This window comes from Poromitra crassiceps (genome assembly GCF_964638095.1).
Source record: "Poromitra crassiceps genome assembly, chromosome: 2".
NCBI classification, from domain to species: Eukaryota; Metazoa; Chordata; class Actinopteri; order Beryciformes; family Melamphaidae; genus Poromitra; species Poromitra crassiceps.
The window spans coordinates 67,349,048-67,367,505 of NC_139624.1; the positions used below are offsets into that span (position 1 = coordinate 67,349,048).

General features: G+C 43.6%; 1 protein-coding gene across 1 annotated transcript in view; it reads left to right on the forward strand.

Moving 5' to 3' along the window:
• Positions 1–1,206: 1,206 nt before the first annotated feature.
• LOC310800216 (vomeronasal type-2 receptor 1-like) overlaps positions 1,207–18,458 on the forward strand; it is a gene marked incomplete at both ends in the record, with an annotated part of 37,116 nt that continues 19,864 nt past the window's right edge. Inside the window, 7 exons of the mRNA XM_083662801.1 lie at positions 1,207–1,314; positions 1,452–1,556; positions 1,679–1,793; positions 1,878–1,959; positions 2,951–3,047; positions 9,732–10,010; positions 12,990–13,240. Coding sequence (XP_083518927.1) covers positions 1,207–1,314; positions 1,452–1,556; positions 1,679–1,793; positions 1,878–1,959; positions 2,951–3,047; positions 9,732–10,010; positions 12,990–13,240 — 1,037 coding nt within the window. The remainder of the gene's footprint in view (positions 1,315–1,451; positions 1,557–1,678; positions 1,794–1,877; positions 1,960–2,950; positions 3,048–9,731; positions 10,011–12,989; positions 13,241–18,458) is intronic.

The following is an 18,458-nucleotide window of genomic DNA, read 5'->3' on the forward strand; positions in this document are numbered from 1 at the left end:
AACATATTCCCATTTCTTTTGAATTCCATATTCACATTTCCACATATCCATATTCACATAACTATGAATTTCTCCATGTATCAAACATGTGCATTAACCAATACTTTTGTATAGCTATCCAAATTAATCACCATATAAGTGCTGACAGTTTCACTATTACTATTAGTGCAAATTCTTTATGGTATAAAACCACATTCATTCACCTCTCCTGTATAGGCATTGACATTAATATATTGTTACTCTTTTCACAGTGTAATTGAAGAAGCCTACTGATTCAAAACCAAAACCCCAATGTAAAGCACAATAAAAGGAAAACTGCTATGGTAAATATAACAGGTAAGTAAATATTGTAATTACATTCATTAAATTCACCATTCTCATTTTAATACCATCAAAACAACTCTTCTCTCCTCAGAACATGACTACAATGGACTAATCTACACGTATAGTATTTACAGGTAAGTAAACAAATATATGCATTCAAATAAATGAGTCCCAATTTATTTATATTCTGTTTCCCAGGTGCCTGTGATGTTCTAACTCAAATTCAACCATTTCTTTTAGAATCAAAAGTGTCACGGAGCTCTCAAAACGACAAAGTAAACATTGACGGTGCAATCGCCATTTTCTGACGGCCTGGCCTACTTTCCCTTTCACAGGTCCGTGTGCGTCCATTTTAAACAATGAGGATATCTCTGGAAGTTTCCTAGTAAATCAAATACGCATTTCTGTCAACTCATTCGACACCAAACTTCAGCATAATCAAGCTAAGTATGTTACATTTACACTCCGCGTACTGAATCTGGATAAGATGCATTACCAACCTGTTTTTAACAGGGAAAAGCAGAGACGGGAGACGTTAGTTGTGTTCGTCACGTAGGCTCTGGTCTGTCTAAGGAAGGAAGCCAGGGTACCTCAAAACTACCAACTAGCGCCCCACAGTGCCCTCCCGTGGCGTTACTCGGGAAATGATTTAAAGTCACAGTGTCCCCTGAAGTCTGATTCACATACAAACAAAAATACATACTTATTAAACACAAAATGTGACCATACATGCGTGTGTGTCACAGATGCACTCCTTCAGGAACTTCCTATCAAAGAAGTGGTCACTGATGCCCATGTACAGATTACGGCTTTGCTGAGTAAGGAATAGGATTTTGTTTTAGATTCTTGTTGTTGTCTTGTTTGTGTTTTATGGTAAAGGCAATGTTGTTTGTTCCAGACCCGGAGCATGGCAGGTACAAGGAATGGGGGATCCAACATTCTCAGGACATCTGGCACAGCACAAAGAATTTGGGCAAAAAGCTAAGACGGGTCAGTCAGATACCACTCTTTTTACACTCTCAACCAAGTATAGTCTCAAAATGTATTGAAAATATAGATTTTCAATTATATTTGCAAGTATAAGAACAGCATCACATTGACCTGACATTTGTCTGTCTTCCGATCAGGCCGGCAATCTGAAGAACCAAACTGCTATCTTGCTTTGGATCAAGCATATTGTGAACCACTTCTGGTACAGCTGCAACCATGCCACAACTGAGGAGCAGTTCAAGGTATGTTGTGAGAAAATACCTACAATGAGTAACGTGAAGCATGAACCCAATACTTCACTTCTCTCCTCCACAGGACATCTACTTTTACATATATCTATATTTATTGTAATGCGTTTTTGCAGATGATGTGGCGCGGTGTCCTCCATCATGTCCGCAATCAGCACACCTGGCTCGATGGTAGCTGTGGCCATGAGCCGTTGGATGACAGTGACCAAGACAAGCCGTGGATAACGCAAGGTAAATTCAACCATTCTGTCTGGGGTCTTTTCAGTTGCTGAGTATGACCTCACTCATTCAACTCATGATGCTGTGTGTTTACAGGTAGTCAAGCTCACGAGGCTCTGAGTGCCATCATTCTTGACAAGCGCTGGTTGAGGGATGTCAAAAAATTCATCAACTTCAGGTACGAGTTTTAGAGTATGCAAATGTTAGTAGACTGTCAATATTGTTATAATATTGTTATTGATTTCACAATCGGATTTGCAAGTGTCCTGTAGAAATATTACAAACAAAATATTTCTGACGGAAAAAAAGGTGATATATAAACAGAGAAGTGTTATATCACTCGTCAATCTTCAATGTTCCTGTTTGAGCTCAAAATCTGATGCTTAGACCGGTCTGTTTTGTTTTCAAAATCCTTCCTAAATCTGCTTTGCACATCTTTCTTTAGAATATTTTTCCCCTTTGCTGGTCGAAATCATGGTTGGGTGGAAAGCCTTATCATTTTTTTCCTGGAGTATTGTACTGAGGTGTATGTCACTGACAGTGTGTCTTTCTTCAAATAGGTCAACTTCGGATTTGGAGAATTTCCAGAATCACATCCTCATGTATGTCGGGAAGAGGTTTGGCTACGGTGCCATGGCACGAGTCCGATACCTCACGAGTCCGACACCTCACGAGTCCGAAAAAAGAGGCTAACCTCCCCCAGACCTAACCCAAAACCTAACCTCTCCCACCCCCACGCCTAAACCTAACCTCCCCCAGACCCTAACCCAAAACCTAACCTCTCCCACCCCCACGCCTAAACCTAACCTCCCCCAGACCCTAACCCAAAACCATGAGGTGTCGGACTCGTGAGGTATCGGACTTGTGAGGTATCGGACTAGGAGGCAGTCCCCTTGGCTACACCCCCCCTGTATACAAGATGCGGGCTTTGCTGGCAGCGCTTGATTACAACCACCACAACCACCGACGACCTAGAATCACACGTGCCAGAGAAAAGTCGTAAGTATTGAGTATAACAGTATGTTGCACGATGGGGAGTTAGCAATTTCGTTGTGTATTTTTATGCAATGACAGTAACACTAATACTACTACTACTTATCAACCAAGTTTTTCCTGAAATTGTTTTTCAACATGTGAATCTACTCTACACATTGTATTTCCTCTTCAAGCTACAGACGGTACTACAATAAGTCGAAATGCTGGAGTGTCTACACACTGAAGGAGAAGAAGGAATACAGCTACATCCCAGACCTGCAGAAGGCCATTGTGCGCGTTATAGGGGTGTCACGATACACTCAGTTCACGATACGATACGTATCACGATACTGGGTTCACGATAACGATACGATACGATACGATTTTAACAATATTTTTTTAAACTTGAATAATGACAATATATGACTGGAAAAGTAGTATTTTATTTGAAATGCACAAATACAAAACATGCTGTTGTGGGAAATTGTTATTACAATAACTAGAAAAAACATGAGATTGGAGATAAGGCTTATCTTGAAATAGAATGAGTTACACCGTCACTTAGATTTACTTTGAACTAAAAGGTTTCTCAGCAGTATAAATTCTCATTATGCATCTTCAGTTTTTCTTCAAACTCAAACAAGACTTTTCTTAGTCTATTTTTTATGCATCTTCAGTTTTTCCTGTCAAGTAAACAGTTTTGCCAGAAACTCAATTGAATGGTTTCTCTCCTGTATAACTTCTCATGTGTCTCTTCAGAGACTTGTTCAACTGAACTACTTTCCACACATTGAACTTCAACAAAGACGTTTCTTAGTCTATTTTTGAAAAAAAAATATATATATATAAAAATAAAAATAAATCGCGATATGAGATTTCATCTCAACGATACAAATCGTGACATTTTACTATCGCGAAATTTCGTGGGACGATATATTGTGACACCCCTAGCGCGTTAGGATGAATACCAATAAGGGACTTGGCAGGAAAATGACTCTTAGCCCCTAGGATCCCAGGCGCCTAGGTTTGCTTGCTCCAACATTGCCACCAGCCACATCTGAACTTGTCAGGGCTCAGGTTGCACGGGGAGAGGCCAATCCCTGAAATGACCCCATGAGCATATCCTCATCTGCGAGCTGCTTATAATTTTCATTTGAGAAATTGTCTGTGTTCTAACAGTAATTCACCTTGATGAATATCTCTAACGATGGCATGTTAGGTCCTTGAATGTAGGAAATTGGGCCTTGAAAGTCCTGTTATTTTGCCTAGAACACACCAAGTGCATTCCTATTGTTCGATATAACACTGTCTATACTTCATTTCCAGATTTTATTTCTATTTTCAAATAAAGTATCTACGGCGAGCTATGGTGTGGACATTGCATCCTTCCACATGAAGATCTTTTGTTAGACATTTCCCAGTGTTTGCATTTCATACTGTTTCTCACACTGTATAGATTATGGCATATTCAAATCATACTTTGTATACCGAAGCACATTGATACTTCCCCTGGCTCAATGTTAGTTGAATCTGATCTAATTAGAAAATAATTGGAGACCAAAAACTGAACGTTTCTTTTTTTATTTGTATATAAATGAACACTGCAAACTCAAAGATGTTGACAACACACAGGAATATAAAAAGGAACAACTATTTACAATTAGAGGCCACAACTGTTTCACATAATGCGGCATGGCCTAAAGCCAGTGTATTGTCCCCTTGGGTCTCGAAAAGTATCCCTAATTCTCCATACAGAGCAACTTTGGATGACCACTCCGTTTCCTGCACCCAGCCAGCCATGCTGCCATAGCACAAACTGTCTGTATGCAGCATGCCTGCTCTGTCGCTGCTTTTCTCCAGGCTCCTGGTCATCGTCGAGAGCAAAGATGTCATTCCACGCTGCACGAGCCAGACGCAAAACACCCTGGTCCAGGATGTAATACTGCATATGTGCCATATTGCTTACAGTTTTCAGGGGCCTGGCGGCAACATCTTCTCTCAATGTCTGTAGCCATGTCCCTGCAGTTGGTGCAAATGGTGGTTCCACAGCTGGGATGGCTAGCTGGACCCTCCAGTAATGCCAAAACATCGACCATCAGGCCTGGTTGTGATGTTTTCCAGCAGCAAGTCCCTCTGGGCACTTGACAATGAGCAGAGTCTTGCCTGCCAAAAACGATTGTTTTCATTATGAGCAGAATGCTAATGGAATATGATACATGTGTTTATTTTTAGTTTTGAAAGGGGGGGGGGGGGGGGTGACAAATAAACGAACCTGCAATTCAGCTGCTCGATCATCCCGCAGCTCCTGCATCAACACCAGGGACTCTGGTGACAGGTCTCGCAGAATTCCTCTCCCTCTCCCCGCCCGGAGGTGTAGGTGGGGGGCGTTCTCTCACACTCCCTCCTGTTGCCCCCCCAGTCGGCCTCCATTCTGCATCATCACCCTCAGCAGAGGTCGAGGATGAATCCTTCAATAAATCCATAGAGGGAAAAAAACGATGTAAAATTCGATACCACATACACTGAGATGATAAAAGAAATCTAATAGCCTACTAATGTAGTGTGGGGCATCAACAATAAACAGCATCGACAGCCTACACTACTGATGGGGGTTTGCAAATTGTTTACACTGACGCTAGCTGTCAAGGTATAGCAGTGTGAAAAAACGAATAAATAAATCTATATTGGCTAAAAACACTTTTCACTTACTGTTTGCTCTGTAAAAGTACAACAGCTCATCGACAGCCTACACTACTGATGGGGGGTAGCAAATTGTTTACACTGATGCTTAGACGCTAGCTGTGAAGGTATAGCAGTGTGAAAAAATGAATAAATACATCTATCTATATTGGCTAAAAACACTTCACTTACTGTTTGCTCTGTACAAGTACAACTTTTTGGTGTTATATTTTGTATGAAAAGCCTGTAACATTACTCTACCTGGTCAGTTGACATCGTTTGACTTATAATTATGTTGTTGTTCTTGTTGTGTCTTTGTCCATCTGCTTGACCATGATGCCTGTAGCCTGCAGAGGAGGGGGAGGACGGGGTGCAATGTGCGAGTTGATTTACGACAGTGCTATTGCACCTAGAGGGCGCAGTTTCCCCAATAGCTCAACTTGGAAAACTTGCTGAATGGGGCTTTAAGCAATCAAAAAGAGATGAACCAAGATTCAAAGATTTAAAAAGGCTTTAATATAAAGGCTTAGTCCAATACTGGACAAATTAAAAAGCCATGCACTGCCTTCATCAGGGCAGTAATGAATGATCAGTTCACACACACACACCATATAACCATACAGGTAGACAATTAGTAGGATAGCTAACACCTTTTGAGGAGAAAAAGTTGTAGGCCTTCCCAATATAATAAACACCACCAGGACAGTATTAGGGTCATGTAAAAATCAACATATACACAGACAGATAAAATACAATAGAAATTATTTAGAAAAAGATAAGCCAAAAAGTGATCGCCATAGGCTAATCACAGTCAACAGTATTAGCAATACAGCCACCTGAAAACAAAGAAGCTATCTATACAAATCCTGTTAGACAAAAGACAAAACATAAAAACATAAGGAGCTACAGGAAAGAAACCATGTCAATAGCATCATTCAGGCCTGGAGATGTCATAGCTTGTAGTTTGTGAATCCATCTGCTCTCTAATTGGTTGAGAGCTCCCTCTCTCACCTCTTCTAGAGGTTAAAGGGACGTGATCTAAACCGATAGCTGTGAAAGACACAGAATCACCATTGTGAGTATAATGGTGTATAAAGTATAAAGCTCGGGATCAGTGCGCAGCACGCTTGGAAAATAGAAGGGAAGCTGAATCTATCGGTTCGGCGTGGCGTTGGCATGGCTGCGTGGCCGGTATGAACGGACTCGCCTGTTAACAAGGACATTAAATTGAAACTGCATGGCTTTGGCATGGGATTGACATATGGTGTGAACATGCACTAAGGGTTTCTTCAAGCAGTTTGGGAGCTATTCGCGATTAAGCACGAGTTTTTTCCCCCATTCACTTGAATGGGGCTTCGAAAAATCTTGCATTAAATTAGCTGTATCTCAAACCATACGGCATAGAGCTACCAATCTTGCAAGTAAGGTTCACAGAGGGGCCTTTTACTATCCACGAAAGCATTACACCAATTGACCTGATGGTGGCTGTTACGCCCCAAGTCTAGAGTTAGGACCGTAACATGAAATGCACAGAAACGAGTATCAAATTTGCAACAAAAAGGTCTTATTGCTCAAAAAAGTAAACAGGAGGAACGAGGATGCTCTAGCTGACAGGGAATCTGGTACAGCAGGCCGTCGCCTTCAATACCTGATGTTAACCCCGGCCGGCACTGCTGTTCCCTACCACAATAGAGAGCCCCAGGGATGACGTATTTTTGTAGGCTGCGGAAGTCCCGAACTTCCTGGTTCTTCACTGTTTCTGTCTATGGGATTTGGGTTTTTGCCGCGATGCTTCAAATACGGTCTCTGGGCAACGCAAGATTAATCAAACGCGAACCAGAGTTCCGTCGGATAATCTTCACATGAGGACCACTTTCATGAGTTTTGTAGCGTAAATGCGAGCCCTAGAAGTAAAATGCTCGAGCTAAGTGTAACCCAGGTCATAGGGTTATTTAATTAGGCTACAAATCCCTCTTAATATGGTTATTTAATTAAGCTACAGCTCCCTTTTTCTATTGAAAGAAACTGGCTATAGACATGTTAATAAATACATAAATAGATATATAAATAAATTCATGAAGTTGTACAATTAGGCTGCTCTACACATACATTGACACATAATAACATGCATTATCGAATTGTGACCTGGTCAGAAAGGGTTAATTTATCTCATTGTGGCTTGCCGTAGCTTTAGTTTGATAGACTTGCAAGTGAGCCAATCCTTGGCTCTCATTCAGCTCTGACTCTCCAGCCGATCAATCAGATCGCTGTATTTCGTTCTGCAACTTCCGGGTTGCTTCCGTCTTTCTCCGCACGTTTGTGTTCGTTCTTTCTTTCTGCCTTTGACGAGCATGAGGAAAGTCGCATCTGCTAACTGCGCTTCAATTCAGAGTCATCACTGATCTTCTAAAACTAGGATATTGCAGCCACTATCATTCCCTTGGTAAGAGTGAGAAATAATCTCCCAAACGAACTTAAACTAATGCTTGATGTTGTCTGACAACTATTGATTGGTAAATTGTTGCACTTTATAGAGAAGCACGAGACCCATAGCTGCGTTCGCTGCGATCGCCGAGTGCTACGCTGTGAACCCGACTCAGCGGTGAGTCTGCTGTGAAAAGCTAGGTTAACTGTAAAGCCTGCTAGCGCCATGCTACGTTGGGTGCATTCACTGCCTATACAGTTGCTAGTGTGCTGTTAGCAGGTATTTAGCCACACTAAATGCTAGCGTGATTTCCTCTGTGTTTCCCCTGCATAAACTCCATTGAGATGCTAATGATTGCCTGTTAGCTATGAAAGGAAATGTTACTTATCCATACTGTTGCTGACTATGTTTTGTTAAAAAAGATGATAGTCTAACTGTTGAATTTAATTGTGTTAACCCTAGGGTTATGGTGATCAAAGAGGCTAATTTTTAGTGCATAGTGCTCTCTACTGTTCCGGAGCAGGGAGGGATACTTAAGCATGAACGTCCTAATGTCTCTAAATTGCACAATTGTAGCTATAATTCTGTGGGGAAACTATGCAATCTGATGAATGTTTACTTGCACTTTTTCATGTTTATTTATGGCAAAGCCAAGATTTAATTTAGAATGGTACCATGATATTTTGATGGTTACAACTGTAACCTAGGTTCTATGAATCTTAGAATCTGCTTTTCTATTAACGTAATTACATTTTTGATACTTGGAAATTAATATTTGAAACTACGTAGATTTATTTTGAAACTATTTTGTTGTACAACTGAATCCTCCTGAAATGTGATTTGAACCAATTGATACAAATTGTAACATGAATGTTGGTGTAAATCCACACTTAACCAGAGGTTAGATATGATTCATATTGACAATATATGAGTGTAATTCGAACTGTTTGGATTTGATCTGGCCTGTCTAGGTCAGGTTTTTGGAGTACGGTAAAGAATTGGAGTCACGTCCAATGCCCAGAAGAGGAGCCAAGCCACTTCCCTGAGTGATCCAGACTCAGATAAGATTACTAGGTCCCATATTCAGATTCCCAGTGCGAGCTGGGTGGCGAGCCAGACTGAACACTGACTGTGATACGGAATTCCTTCCACATCTGGTGTGGTAGGAATAACAAAAGCACTGACACAAGTTAGAACGGGCCCAACGCAAAGGACTGAACTCAGGGTTATTTTGTGCGCACTTTATTATTTTAGTTTGTTGTTTTAATAATTGTGTTTTATTATTTTCTACTCTGTAACAATATACGTGTTGCTACACAACTTTAACATTCTTGTCTGATCCATTATTGGCATTCACATCTCTGGCTCTTTTAACAACCTGGTTTCTTCTGATACTAGCCCATACTGATACCATTGATTATTAGGCCATTACTATACTGTAATTTATTACTATATCGTAACAAGGGTTACAGATTTGGCGAGCCAGCCAGGAGCCTTTTGCATGTTTGAATGCCAGTAGTGAATTATCCTTGAAGTGTGTACCATCTTTTAGCAACACTCCGCGTCATTGCTACAAGATGGATTTTGTACAGAGGTTGGGTATTAAGATTCCCAATGCAGTCATTGTGAGTGGTTCGCTCGAATCGGAAGAAGATGAGGAGATTCTTGACTTCCTTAAGAAGTATGGCTCCCTGAGAGTTGTTTCGGTTGATGATTCTACCTCTGAGTTTTACAAAAACCTGATCGTTGAGTACGAAAGCGGTTCTGCTATTGAAACGTTAGCGCCTCTTTTGCCCTATACTCACACACTTAAAGACACTCCTAGTGTAAAATACTGTGTTAACGCTCTAGTGAGTATTTACACCGCCAAGGTTGGTAGCAGCGTTACAAAAAGCTACCTAGACGAGTTAAAGGCGTTAGCGAAACTGAGTGGGAAAGGATTTGAAGAAGTGCTGAAGGAAATGGTGTCCGAGATCACTGAGACTATTGATTTAGAGAACAATGAAGAGAAGTCGGGTGGAGCCTCACACCTCGACACATCCGAGACCTCACCACCCCAGCTGCTCATAGATCCTCCTCAGCTAGGCACTACTCTCAATGGTGCCGAGTCACGCCCATACACTCCTGTCAAGCGAAGTCCATCTATTGAGGTAAGCGACCTCAATCCACCTGAAATCCAGAGAGTGATTGTTGAGCACATCGTAAGAAAAGACGACATGAGTGCACATTCATACTCTCCCATGAGACTCAGATCATTTTCCGGGAAAATCCCCAGACCCAGTGGAGAGACGGACTATGACACGTGGCGCTCACATGTCGAGCTTCTCAGGAAAGACCCTGCCATGTCTGATCTTCAAAGATCAAGAAAGATTTTTGAAAGCCTGCTTTCCCCCGCAGCTGACATAGTTAAAAGGCTGAGTCCCGAAGCTACATCTGAAGCTTATCTCCAACTGTTGGATGCAGCTTTTGGAACCGTTGAAGACGGAGAAGAGCTCTTTGCTCAGTTCATGAATACTCTTCAGGATCCAGGTGAAAAGCCATCCACCTACCTGTGTCGCCTTCAAGTTGCCCTGAACCTCGCTGTAAGGAGAGGGGGAATTGCTGCTGAAGAAGCAGATAAACACGTTCTCAAGCAGTTTTGTCGTGGGTGTTGGGACAACACTCTGCTCTCTGATCTCAATCTTGAAGAGAAGAAAAGTCGCCCTCCATCATTTTCAGAGTTTCTGTTAATGTTGCGTACAGAAGAGGATAGACAGGCAGCGAAGGCCACATGTATGAAAAAAACATCTTGGATCGACCAGGCCGCGAGTGCTGGCACACTCGCAAAGCGCATGCGCCTGTGGAGAGCCACAACCAGTGCTCCAGCCTGATTCCAACTCATACACAGAGCTTAAAAAGCAAGTGGCAGCTCTGCAAAGCCAACTCACCACTTTAATGGCTAAGAAAACCAAAAAAACCTCAAAGCCCAAGGAGGATGCTGAGTATAATCCAGGTGAGGAAATGAGACCTGACCACACCAGGGCAGTGACCTGGAAGCCAGCTAATCCAAGGCCGAACACCCAGCCAAAACCCTGGTATTGTTTCAACTGTGGCGAGGACGGTCACATCGCCACGGCCTGTAGTAATGACCCAAACCCCACTCTTGTAACAGAAAAAAGGAGACAGCTGAGAGAAAAACGGCGTGTCTGGGAAGCGCAAAACCACCCCTCTGACAATGCACATTTAAACTAAATGCAGTCTCAGTTGAGGGGCCAACTGGGTCTGAAGCAGGTCAAAAACGTCCCGCTAAAAATGAGAATAAAGCTAAAACCAAAGTGCATGCCACCTTGAAACAATCTAACGTCAAACATCGCCCTTTCAAATTGCCCAAAGGGCTGATAGGCACTAAAAGTACAGCTCAAGTTACAATTAAAGGTGAACAGTTCAGTTGCCTTCTCGACACAGGTTCACAAGTGACTACGGTCCCAAAATCCTTTTATGACCAGTGCTTATCTGACCAACAGATCAAACCACTTCATAACCTTTTAGAAGTTGAGGGGGCCAATGGTCAATCTGTACCCTATCTGGGTTATGTCGAGGTAGCAGTCACTTTCCCAAGAGAGTTTCTTGGAGCTGCATTTGAAGTACCCACTCTAGCCCTGGTAGTCCCAGATATCCAAAATTCTTCACAGTCCCTTGTTTTGATAGGCACAAACACCCTTGATGTGCTGTACGAAATGTACTCTGAAGACAAACCTGATAAGCACCAGCCTGTTCCATATGGCTACAGAACAGTGCTAAAAGTACTGGAGTTGCGTCAAGAACAATGCACTGATGGAAACATCGGGTTGGTGAGGATGCACGGCAATAGCCAACATATTGTTCCTGCAGGAGCAACTGTAGTTCTGGAAGGGGCTGTATCTGTCAAAGCATTCCATACAGAGAGATCTGTCGTCATGGAATATCCTTCATCATCTTCGCTGCCAGGGGGGTTGTTATTAAAAACCGGTCTCCTTGATCTTCCGAACAGACAGCCATGCAGACTACCAGTTGTGATCTCTAATGAGTCCGAACATGACATCACCATCCCGGCAAAGAGTGTGATTGCCGAACTCAGTGCAATACAGACCGTTATCTCTCATAAACAGAGTGCGACTGATCTATCTGAAACTGAGCCATCAAAGTCACCTAACCTGAACTTTGATTTTGCCGAGTCCCCGATTCCTCCTGAGTGGAAAGACCGCATCACTCAAAAGCTGAATAGCATGCCAGACGTGTTTGCTCAGCACGATCTAGATTTCGGGAGGACAGACAAAGTAAAACACCATATCAGGCTGTCTGACCAGACTTCATTTAAACACAGAGCTCGACCGATACACCCACACGATATAGAAGCTGTACGTAAACATCTTCAAGAGCTTCTCGAAGCTGGTGTAATTCGTGAAAGTGAGTCCCCATTCTCCTCACCAATCGTTGTAGTCAGGAAGAAGAATGGCCAAATACGCCTGTGTATTGACTACCGGAAGTTAAATTTGCAGACTGTAAAGGATGCATATGCGCTTCCTAAGCTGGAAGACACCTTCACAGCGCTTTCTGGTTCCAAATGGTTTAGCGTGCTCGATCTGAAATCTGGCTATTACCAGATAGAAGTGGATGAGTCTGATAAGCCCAAAACTGCCTTCGTCTGTCCGCTCGGTTTCTGGGAGTTTAACCGCATGCCACAGGGGGTGACAAATGCCCCGAGTACGTTCCAGAGGCTTATGGAAAAGTGCATGGGGAACATGAACTTGAAGGAAGTTGTAGTTTTTCTGGATGACTTGATAGTTTTCTCCAAAACTTTGGAAGAACATGAGACCAGGCTCACGAAGGTTCTCAATCGTCTAAGTGAGTATGGATTAAAGCTGTCTCCAGAGAAATGTAAATTCTTTCAAACCTCAGTTCGGTACTTGGGGCATGTGGTTTCCCAGCATGGAGTGGAAACCGATCCAGACAAAACAGCTGCACTCAAGACCTGGCCAGTTCCCCAGAATCTAAAAGAGTTAAAATCCTTCCTCGGATTCTGTGGATATTACAGAAGGTTCATTAAAGCATATTCGAGCATAGTGAAACCTCTGAATGACTTAACTTCCGGTTATCCACCCCTTCGGAAGAATTCAAAGTCAAGAGAAAAGACTGGCCAGTACCACGATCCCAAGGAGCCGTTCCACGGCCGTTGGATCCCTGCTTGCCAGCGAGCATTCGAGACAATCATTGACAGGCTGACAACATCTCCTGTCCTGGGCTTTGCTGACCCAGAGTTGCCCTACATCCTCCACACGGATGCGAGCACCACCGGCCTCGGAGCGGCCTTATATCAGGAGCAGGAGGGGCAGCTGCGAGTCATTGCCTACGCAAGCAGGGGGTTATCGCGAAGCGAGTCTCGCTATCCAGCTCATAAGCTTGAGTTTTTGGCGCTCAAGTGGTGTGTATCAGAAAAGTTTAGCGACTATCTCTATGGCCACCACTTCACAGTCGTTACGGATAGTAACCCTCTGACATACATACTCACCTCAGCAAAACTCGATGCAACTAGCTACAGGTGGTTAGCGACTCTGTCTACCTTCTCCTTTAAGCTCAAGTACCGTGCCGGGAAACAGAATTCAGATGCAGACGGGCTATCACGTCGTCCCCATGGGGAACTGTATGATGACTCAACATCTCGGAAAGAGAGAGATCGAATACGCCAGTTCACGCAACACCATCTGTCAGATCCAGATAACATTGATGCAGTGAGTCAAGAGGTCGTTCATGCTATCTGTGAGAGACAACATGTCTATTGTGCCAACAATGAAGACGTGAGCAATGATGAAGGTATCTCTCTCAAGTCAAGTCAAGTCAAATTTTATTTATATAGCACCTTTCATACACAAAGGCAATTCAAGGTGCTTTACAAAAAAATAATCGAAAAAAAACAAGCAGCAAAGCAATGCACATATAAAAAACACATAAAAAACACAGCCGACAGTTTTAGTTAAAATATATACTCAAATTAACAAACATGAAACATTATTTCTGTTTTAAATAAGTTACAAGGCACTCTTCAGTATTATTATTACATGTACAGTCCATTTGTTGGAAATGTACAGGAAAAATCTTTTTAAAATTACAGGCCGAGAGAGGCAGTAGTTTAGTAGCAGTTAAAAGCAAGAGTAAACATAAAGGTCTTTAGCTTGGATTTAAAAATAGGCAGAGTAGGGGCAGATCTAATGTGTTCAGGGAGTTTGTTCCAGTTATGAGAGGCATAGTGGGAGAACGCGGCTTCACCATGTTTAGATTTGGTCCTTGGGACAATTAGTAGACCAGTGCCTGAAGATCTCAGGGATCTGGATGGTTCATAGTGTAGAAGCATTTCAGAGATGTAGTGTGGGCCTGACCCGTTGAGAGATTTGTAAACTATTAGCAGAATTTTAAAGTCTATTCTAAGATTTACTGGCAGCCAATGCAGGGATTTGAGAACTGGTGTAATGTGTTCAGCTTTCTTGGTTCTTGTTAGAACTCTAGCAGCCGCATTCTGAATGAGCTGAAGTTGTTTAACAGCTTTTTTGGGAAGACCATTGAAAAGACTGTTGCAGTAGTCTAGCCTGCTAGAAATGAAAGCATGAATTAGTTTTTCAAGATCTTGTTTGGACATATAGCCTCTAATCCTTGCTATATTTTTTAGATGATAGAAGGCAGATTTTCTTATAAGCTTGATGTGGGAGTTGAAATTTAGATCAGAGTCAATAATAATGCCAAGATTTTTTACCTGGTCCTTTGGCTTCAGAGATAGGGATTCGAGGTGAGCAGTAACTTTGAGCCTATCTTCTTTTTTGCCGAAGACAATTATCTCTGTTTTGTCTTTATTAAGTTGGAGAAAATTCTGGCACATCCAATCATTAATTTGCGCAAGGCACTGACACAGTGACTCTATGGGGGCATAGTCATCCGATGAGAGGGCTATGTAGAGTTGGGTGTCATCTGCATAGCTATGATAAGCTATTTTGTTTTTTTGCATAATTAGGCCCAGAGAGAGCATATAAAGGTTAAACAGGACAGGACCTAAAATTGATCCTTGGGGTACCCCACATGTCATTTTGGTTTGGTCAGATGTGTAGTTGCCAATGGAGACAAAGTAGTTCCTGTCTTGCAGATAAGATCTGAACCACTCTAGGACCGTGCCGGAAAGCCCGACCCAGTTTTCCAGTCTGTCCAATAGAATTTCGTGGTCAACCGTATCAAAGGCAGCGCTGAGGTCTAGTAACACTAAGATTGAGATTTTACCTGAATCAGTGTTCATTCGGATGTCATTTATAACTCTGATAAGCGCAGTTTCGGTGCTATGATGGGGTCGGAAGCCTGATTGGAAAGGATCTAGGAGGTCATTGGAGGATAGAAAGGTATTGAGTTGTTGGTAGACAGTTTTTTCGAGTATTTTGCTAATAAAGGGAAGATTTGATATTGGTCTGTAATTGCTGATTATAGAGGGGTCGAGGCTACGCTTCTTTAGCAAGGGCTTAACAACTGCAGTTTTTAGAGATTTTGGGAAAATGCCTGTAAGAAGAGAGGTATTAATTATCTTCAGTATGTCGGTCGCCAGGCAACTGTAGACATTTTTTAGAAAGCTTGTTGGCAGGGTGTCTAGGCAACACGATGAGGATTTAAGGCCTCGTATCGTTTCTTCTAGTTTCTTGTGGTCAATGACATTGAACTGAGTCATGTTAATTAAGCACCTATTTTGTGGGTGCGGCGGAGCCACATTTGTTCTTGATGTGGAAATAGTTAGTCTGATATTTATAATTTTATCCCTAAAGAAGGTCGCAAATTCATTGCATTTGACATTGGATAGAAGATCAGGGGCAATTTGTGGGGGGGGGTTTGTCAGCCTGTCAACAGTGGCAAAAAGAGTGCGAGCGTCATTGGTGTTTTTGCTGATAATGTCGGAGAAGAAGAATTTTCTGGAATTTTTTAGTTCCTGGTTGTAGGAGTGAAGACTATTTTTATAGATGTCATAATCGATGTGAAGTTTAGTTTTCCGCCATTTGCGCTCGGCTTTCCTACAATCTCTTTTTTTGTTATTTACAGAGGGAGCGTTTCTCCATGGTGCTTTTTTCTTACCGGAGATTAGTTTAGATCTAATGGGAGCTACAGCATCAATAGCCTTTAGGGTTTTAGAATTGAAGTTATCTAGGAGATCATTGACAGAGGCTGAGGAGAGGGAAGGGGCCAGCGAGAAAGCCTCCATGAACCGTGTGCTAGTACTCTCGTTGATGTAACGCTTTTTGATGGTTTTTGACCGAGTAAGAGCGATAGGGGTGATCTTGAGTTCAAGAAAAATACAGAGATGGTCGGACAGAGCAACATCACTAGCTGAAAGAAACGATGACTCAAAGCCCTTGGTGATAAATAAATCTAGGGTATGGCCTCGATTGTGAGTGGGCCCAGAGACATGTTGTAACAGGTCAAAAGTGTCAAGGAGGTTATTCAATTCTTTGGCATTATTATCATTGGGGTTGTCAATATGAATATTAAAATCTCCTGCAATAGTTAAACAGTCATGTTCTATGGAGATTATAGAAAGGAGTTCTGAAAATTCATCAAAAAAACTACTAGAGTACTTAGGTGGTCTGTATATAATCAGTAGTAAAATAGAGGGAGAGCACTTCAGAACAGCGGCCAGATATTCAAATGATGAAAAGTCGCCAAACGATACCTGCTTGCATTGAAAAGCATCAGAGAAAATAATAGCTACTCCTCCCCCTTTCTTACCGACTCTGGGGGCGTCAATGTAGTTAAAGTTAGGTGGGGCTGACTCATTAAGAACATATTCCCTGTTGTTTAGATCAAGCCAGGTCTCTGTGAGGAACATGAGGTCCAGTTTATGACTCGTAATCAGATCGTTTATTAGAAGCGACTTGCTTACAAGTGACCTAATATTTAGCAGTGCAGCCTTGATAGCTGCACTGCTAGGTTGAATTTGTAAATGCTTTTCAGAGTGTCCCTGGAGAACAGATACTAGGCTTGGTCCTGGAACAGGACGTGCTGAGAGATAATCTTTGTTTGTTCTGTAGCTAATCAGGGTGGGGATAGTTAGACATCTGATCGTTTCATGATCCTCTGTGACCTTGTTTTTGGGGCAGAAAATGCTTTTTTCTTCAGTTTTCCCCTTTGGGGCGGGCAGGGAGATTGAGGGAAGGGTGAGCGGGTGGGAGGGGGAGGTGGTTTTGAGGGTGGGGGGTCGGAACAAGGAGGTCTTGGGGGTGGGGAGGAGCGAGGGGGTCTTTGGGGTGGGGAGGAGCAGGGGGTGCTGGAGCGAGGGGGTCTTTGGGATGGGGGGGGGCGAGGAGGGGGAGATGTTGAGGGTGGGGAGGAGCAGGGGGCGCTGGCTATTCTGGCGTGAGTCTGTTCAGCCAGTGTGTTCATGACAGATGGAGAGGGCTGATTAGCCAGTTCTTTTAGGCCAGGAGTCTGTTCGGCCAGTGTGTTCATGACAGATGGAGAGGGCTGATTAGCCAGTTCTTTTAGGCCAGGCGGGGGGGTGCACTGCAGGCTAGCTAGTCCAGCGTCAGCCCGCTCAAACAGTTTGTTGGAGGTGCGGAGCGGGCTAGCTAGACTAACATTAACCTCCTCAATTAGCTTGTTCATGCCAGCTGAGAATGGCAGTAGGTGGAGGGAGGGGGAAAGGGAGGAGGGCGATGAGAGGGAGGTGGAGGAGTGGAGGGGGGGGGAAAATGAGGTCTCCAAGGAAACAGCTGGGGGGGCGTCGCTCCCCGCCGGGTAAACACCTGGGGGGGCGTCGCTCTCCGCCGGGTCATCAGGCCGTTGAGCTGCGGTGGGGGGCGAGAAGAGGGAGGTGGGAGAGTGGAGGGGAGGGGGAAAGAGTGGGGAAGGGGGGGTGGAGGAGAAAGGGGGGGTGGAAGAGAGGAGGGGAGGGGAGAAGATGAAGTCGTCGTCGTTTGGTGGAGCGTTGACCAGTTGAGCCACGGCGTCGACCTGTAGAGCCAGGACAGCGGCTGCCGGATGTGTGGCGTTGGTCAGTTGGGCCGGGGCGGCGGCAGGAGGTGGGGCGTCTTTGGTCAGTTGGGCCGGGGCGGCGGCAGGAGGTGGGGCGGCGACCTGTAGAGCCGGAGGTGTGGCGACTGCCGGAGGTGTGGCGTCATTGGTCAGTTGGGCAGGGTCGGCAGCTGGGCCGGAAGCTGCGTCGATCTGAGCATGGTCAGTGGCTGCAGGTGGAGCAGGGCTGGAGGAGAGCTCTGTGGCCGCTGCGTCAGGCTGTCTGTCTTGGGGAGGCTTTAGAGGGATCTTGACCTTGTAATAGTCCACCGTGTATAGTAGATTAGAACTCAGTAAAGCCTCGCCAGCACTATTGAGATAGCGCCCGTCCGTAGTGAAGAGGTGCTCACGCTGCCAGAACAAATTAAAATTCTCAATAAAGTTTACTTTATGTAGTGGGCAGGCGGTGGAAAGCCATGAGCTTAGGCCTAGTAGTCTGCTGAAGCGGTTCGTGCCCTGAGATGGTAAAGGACCACTGATAAAAGCCTCAATGTTTAGAGAGGCTAGCATATTCAGCAAATTGGTAAAATCAGATTTAAGTTTCTCTGATT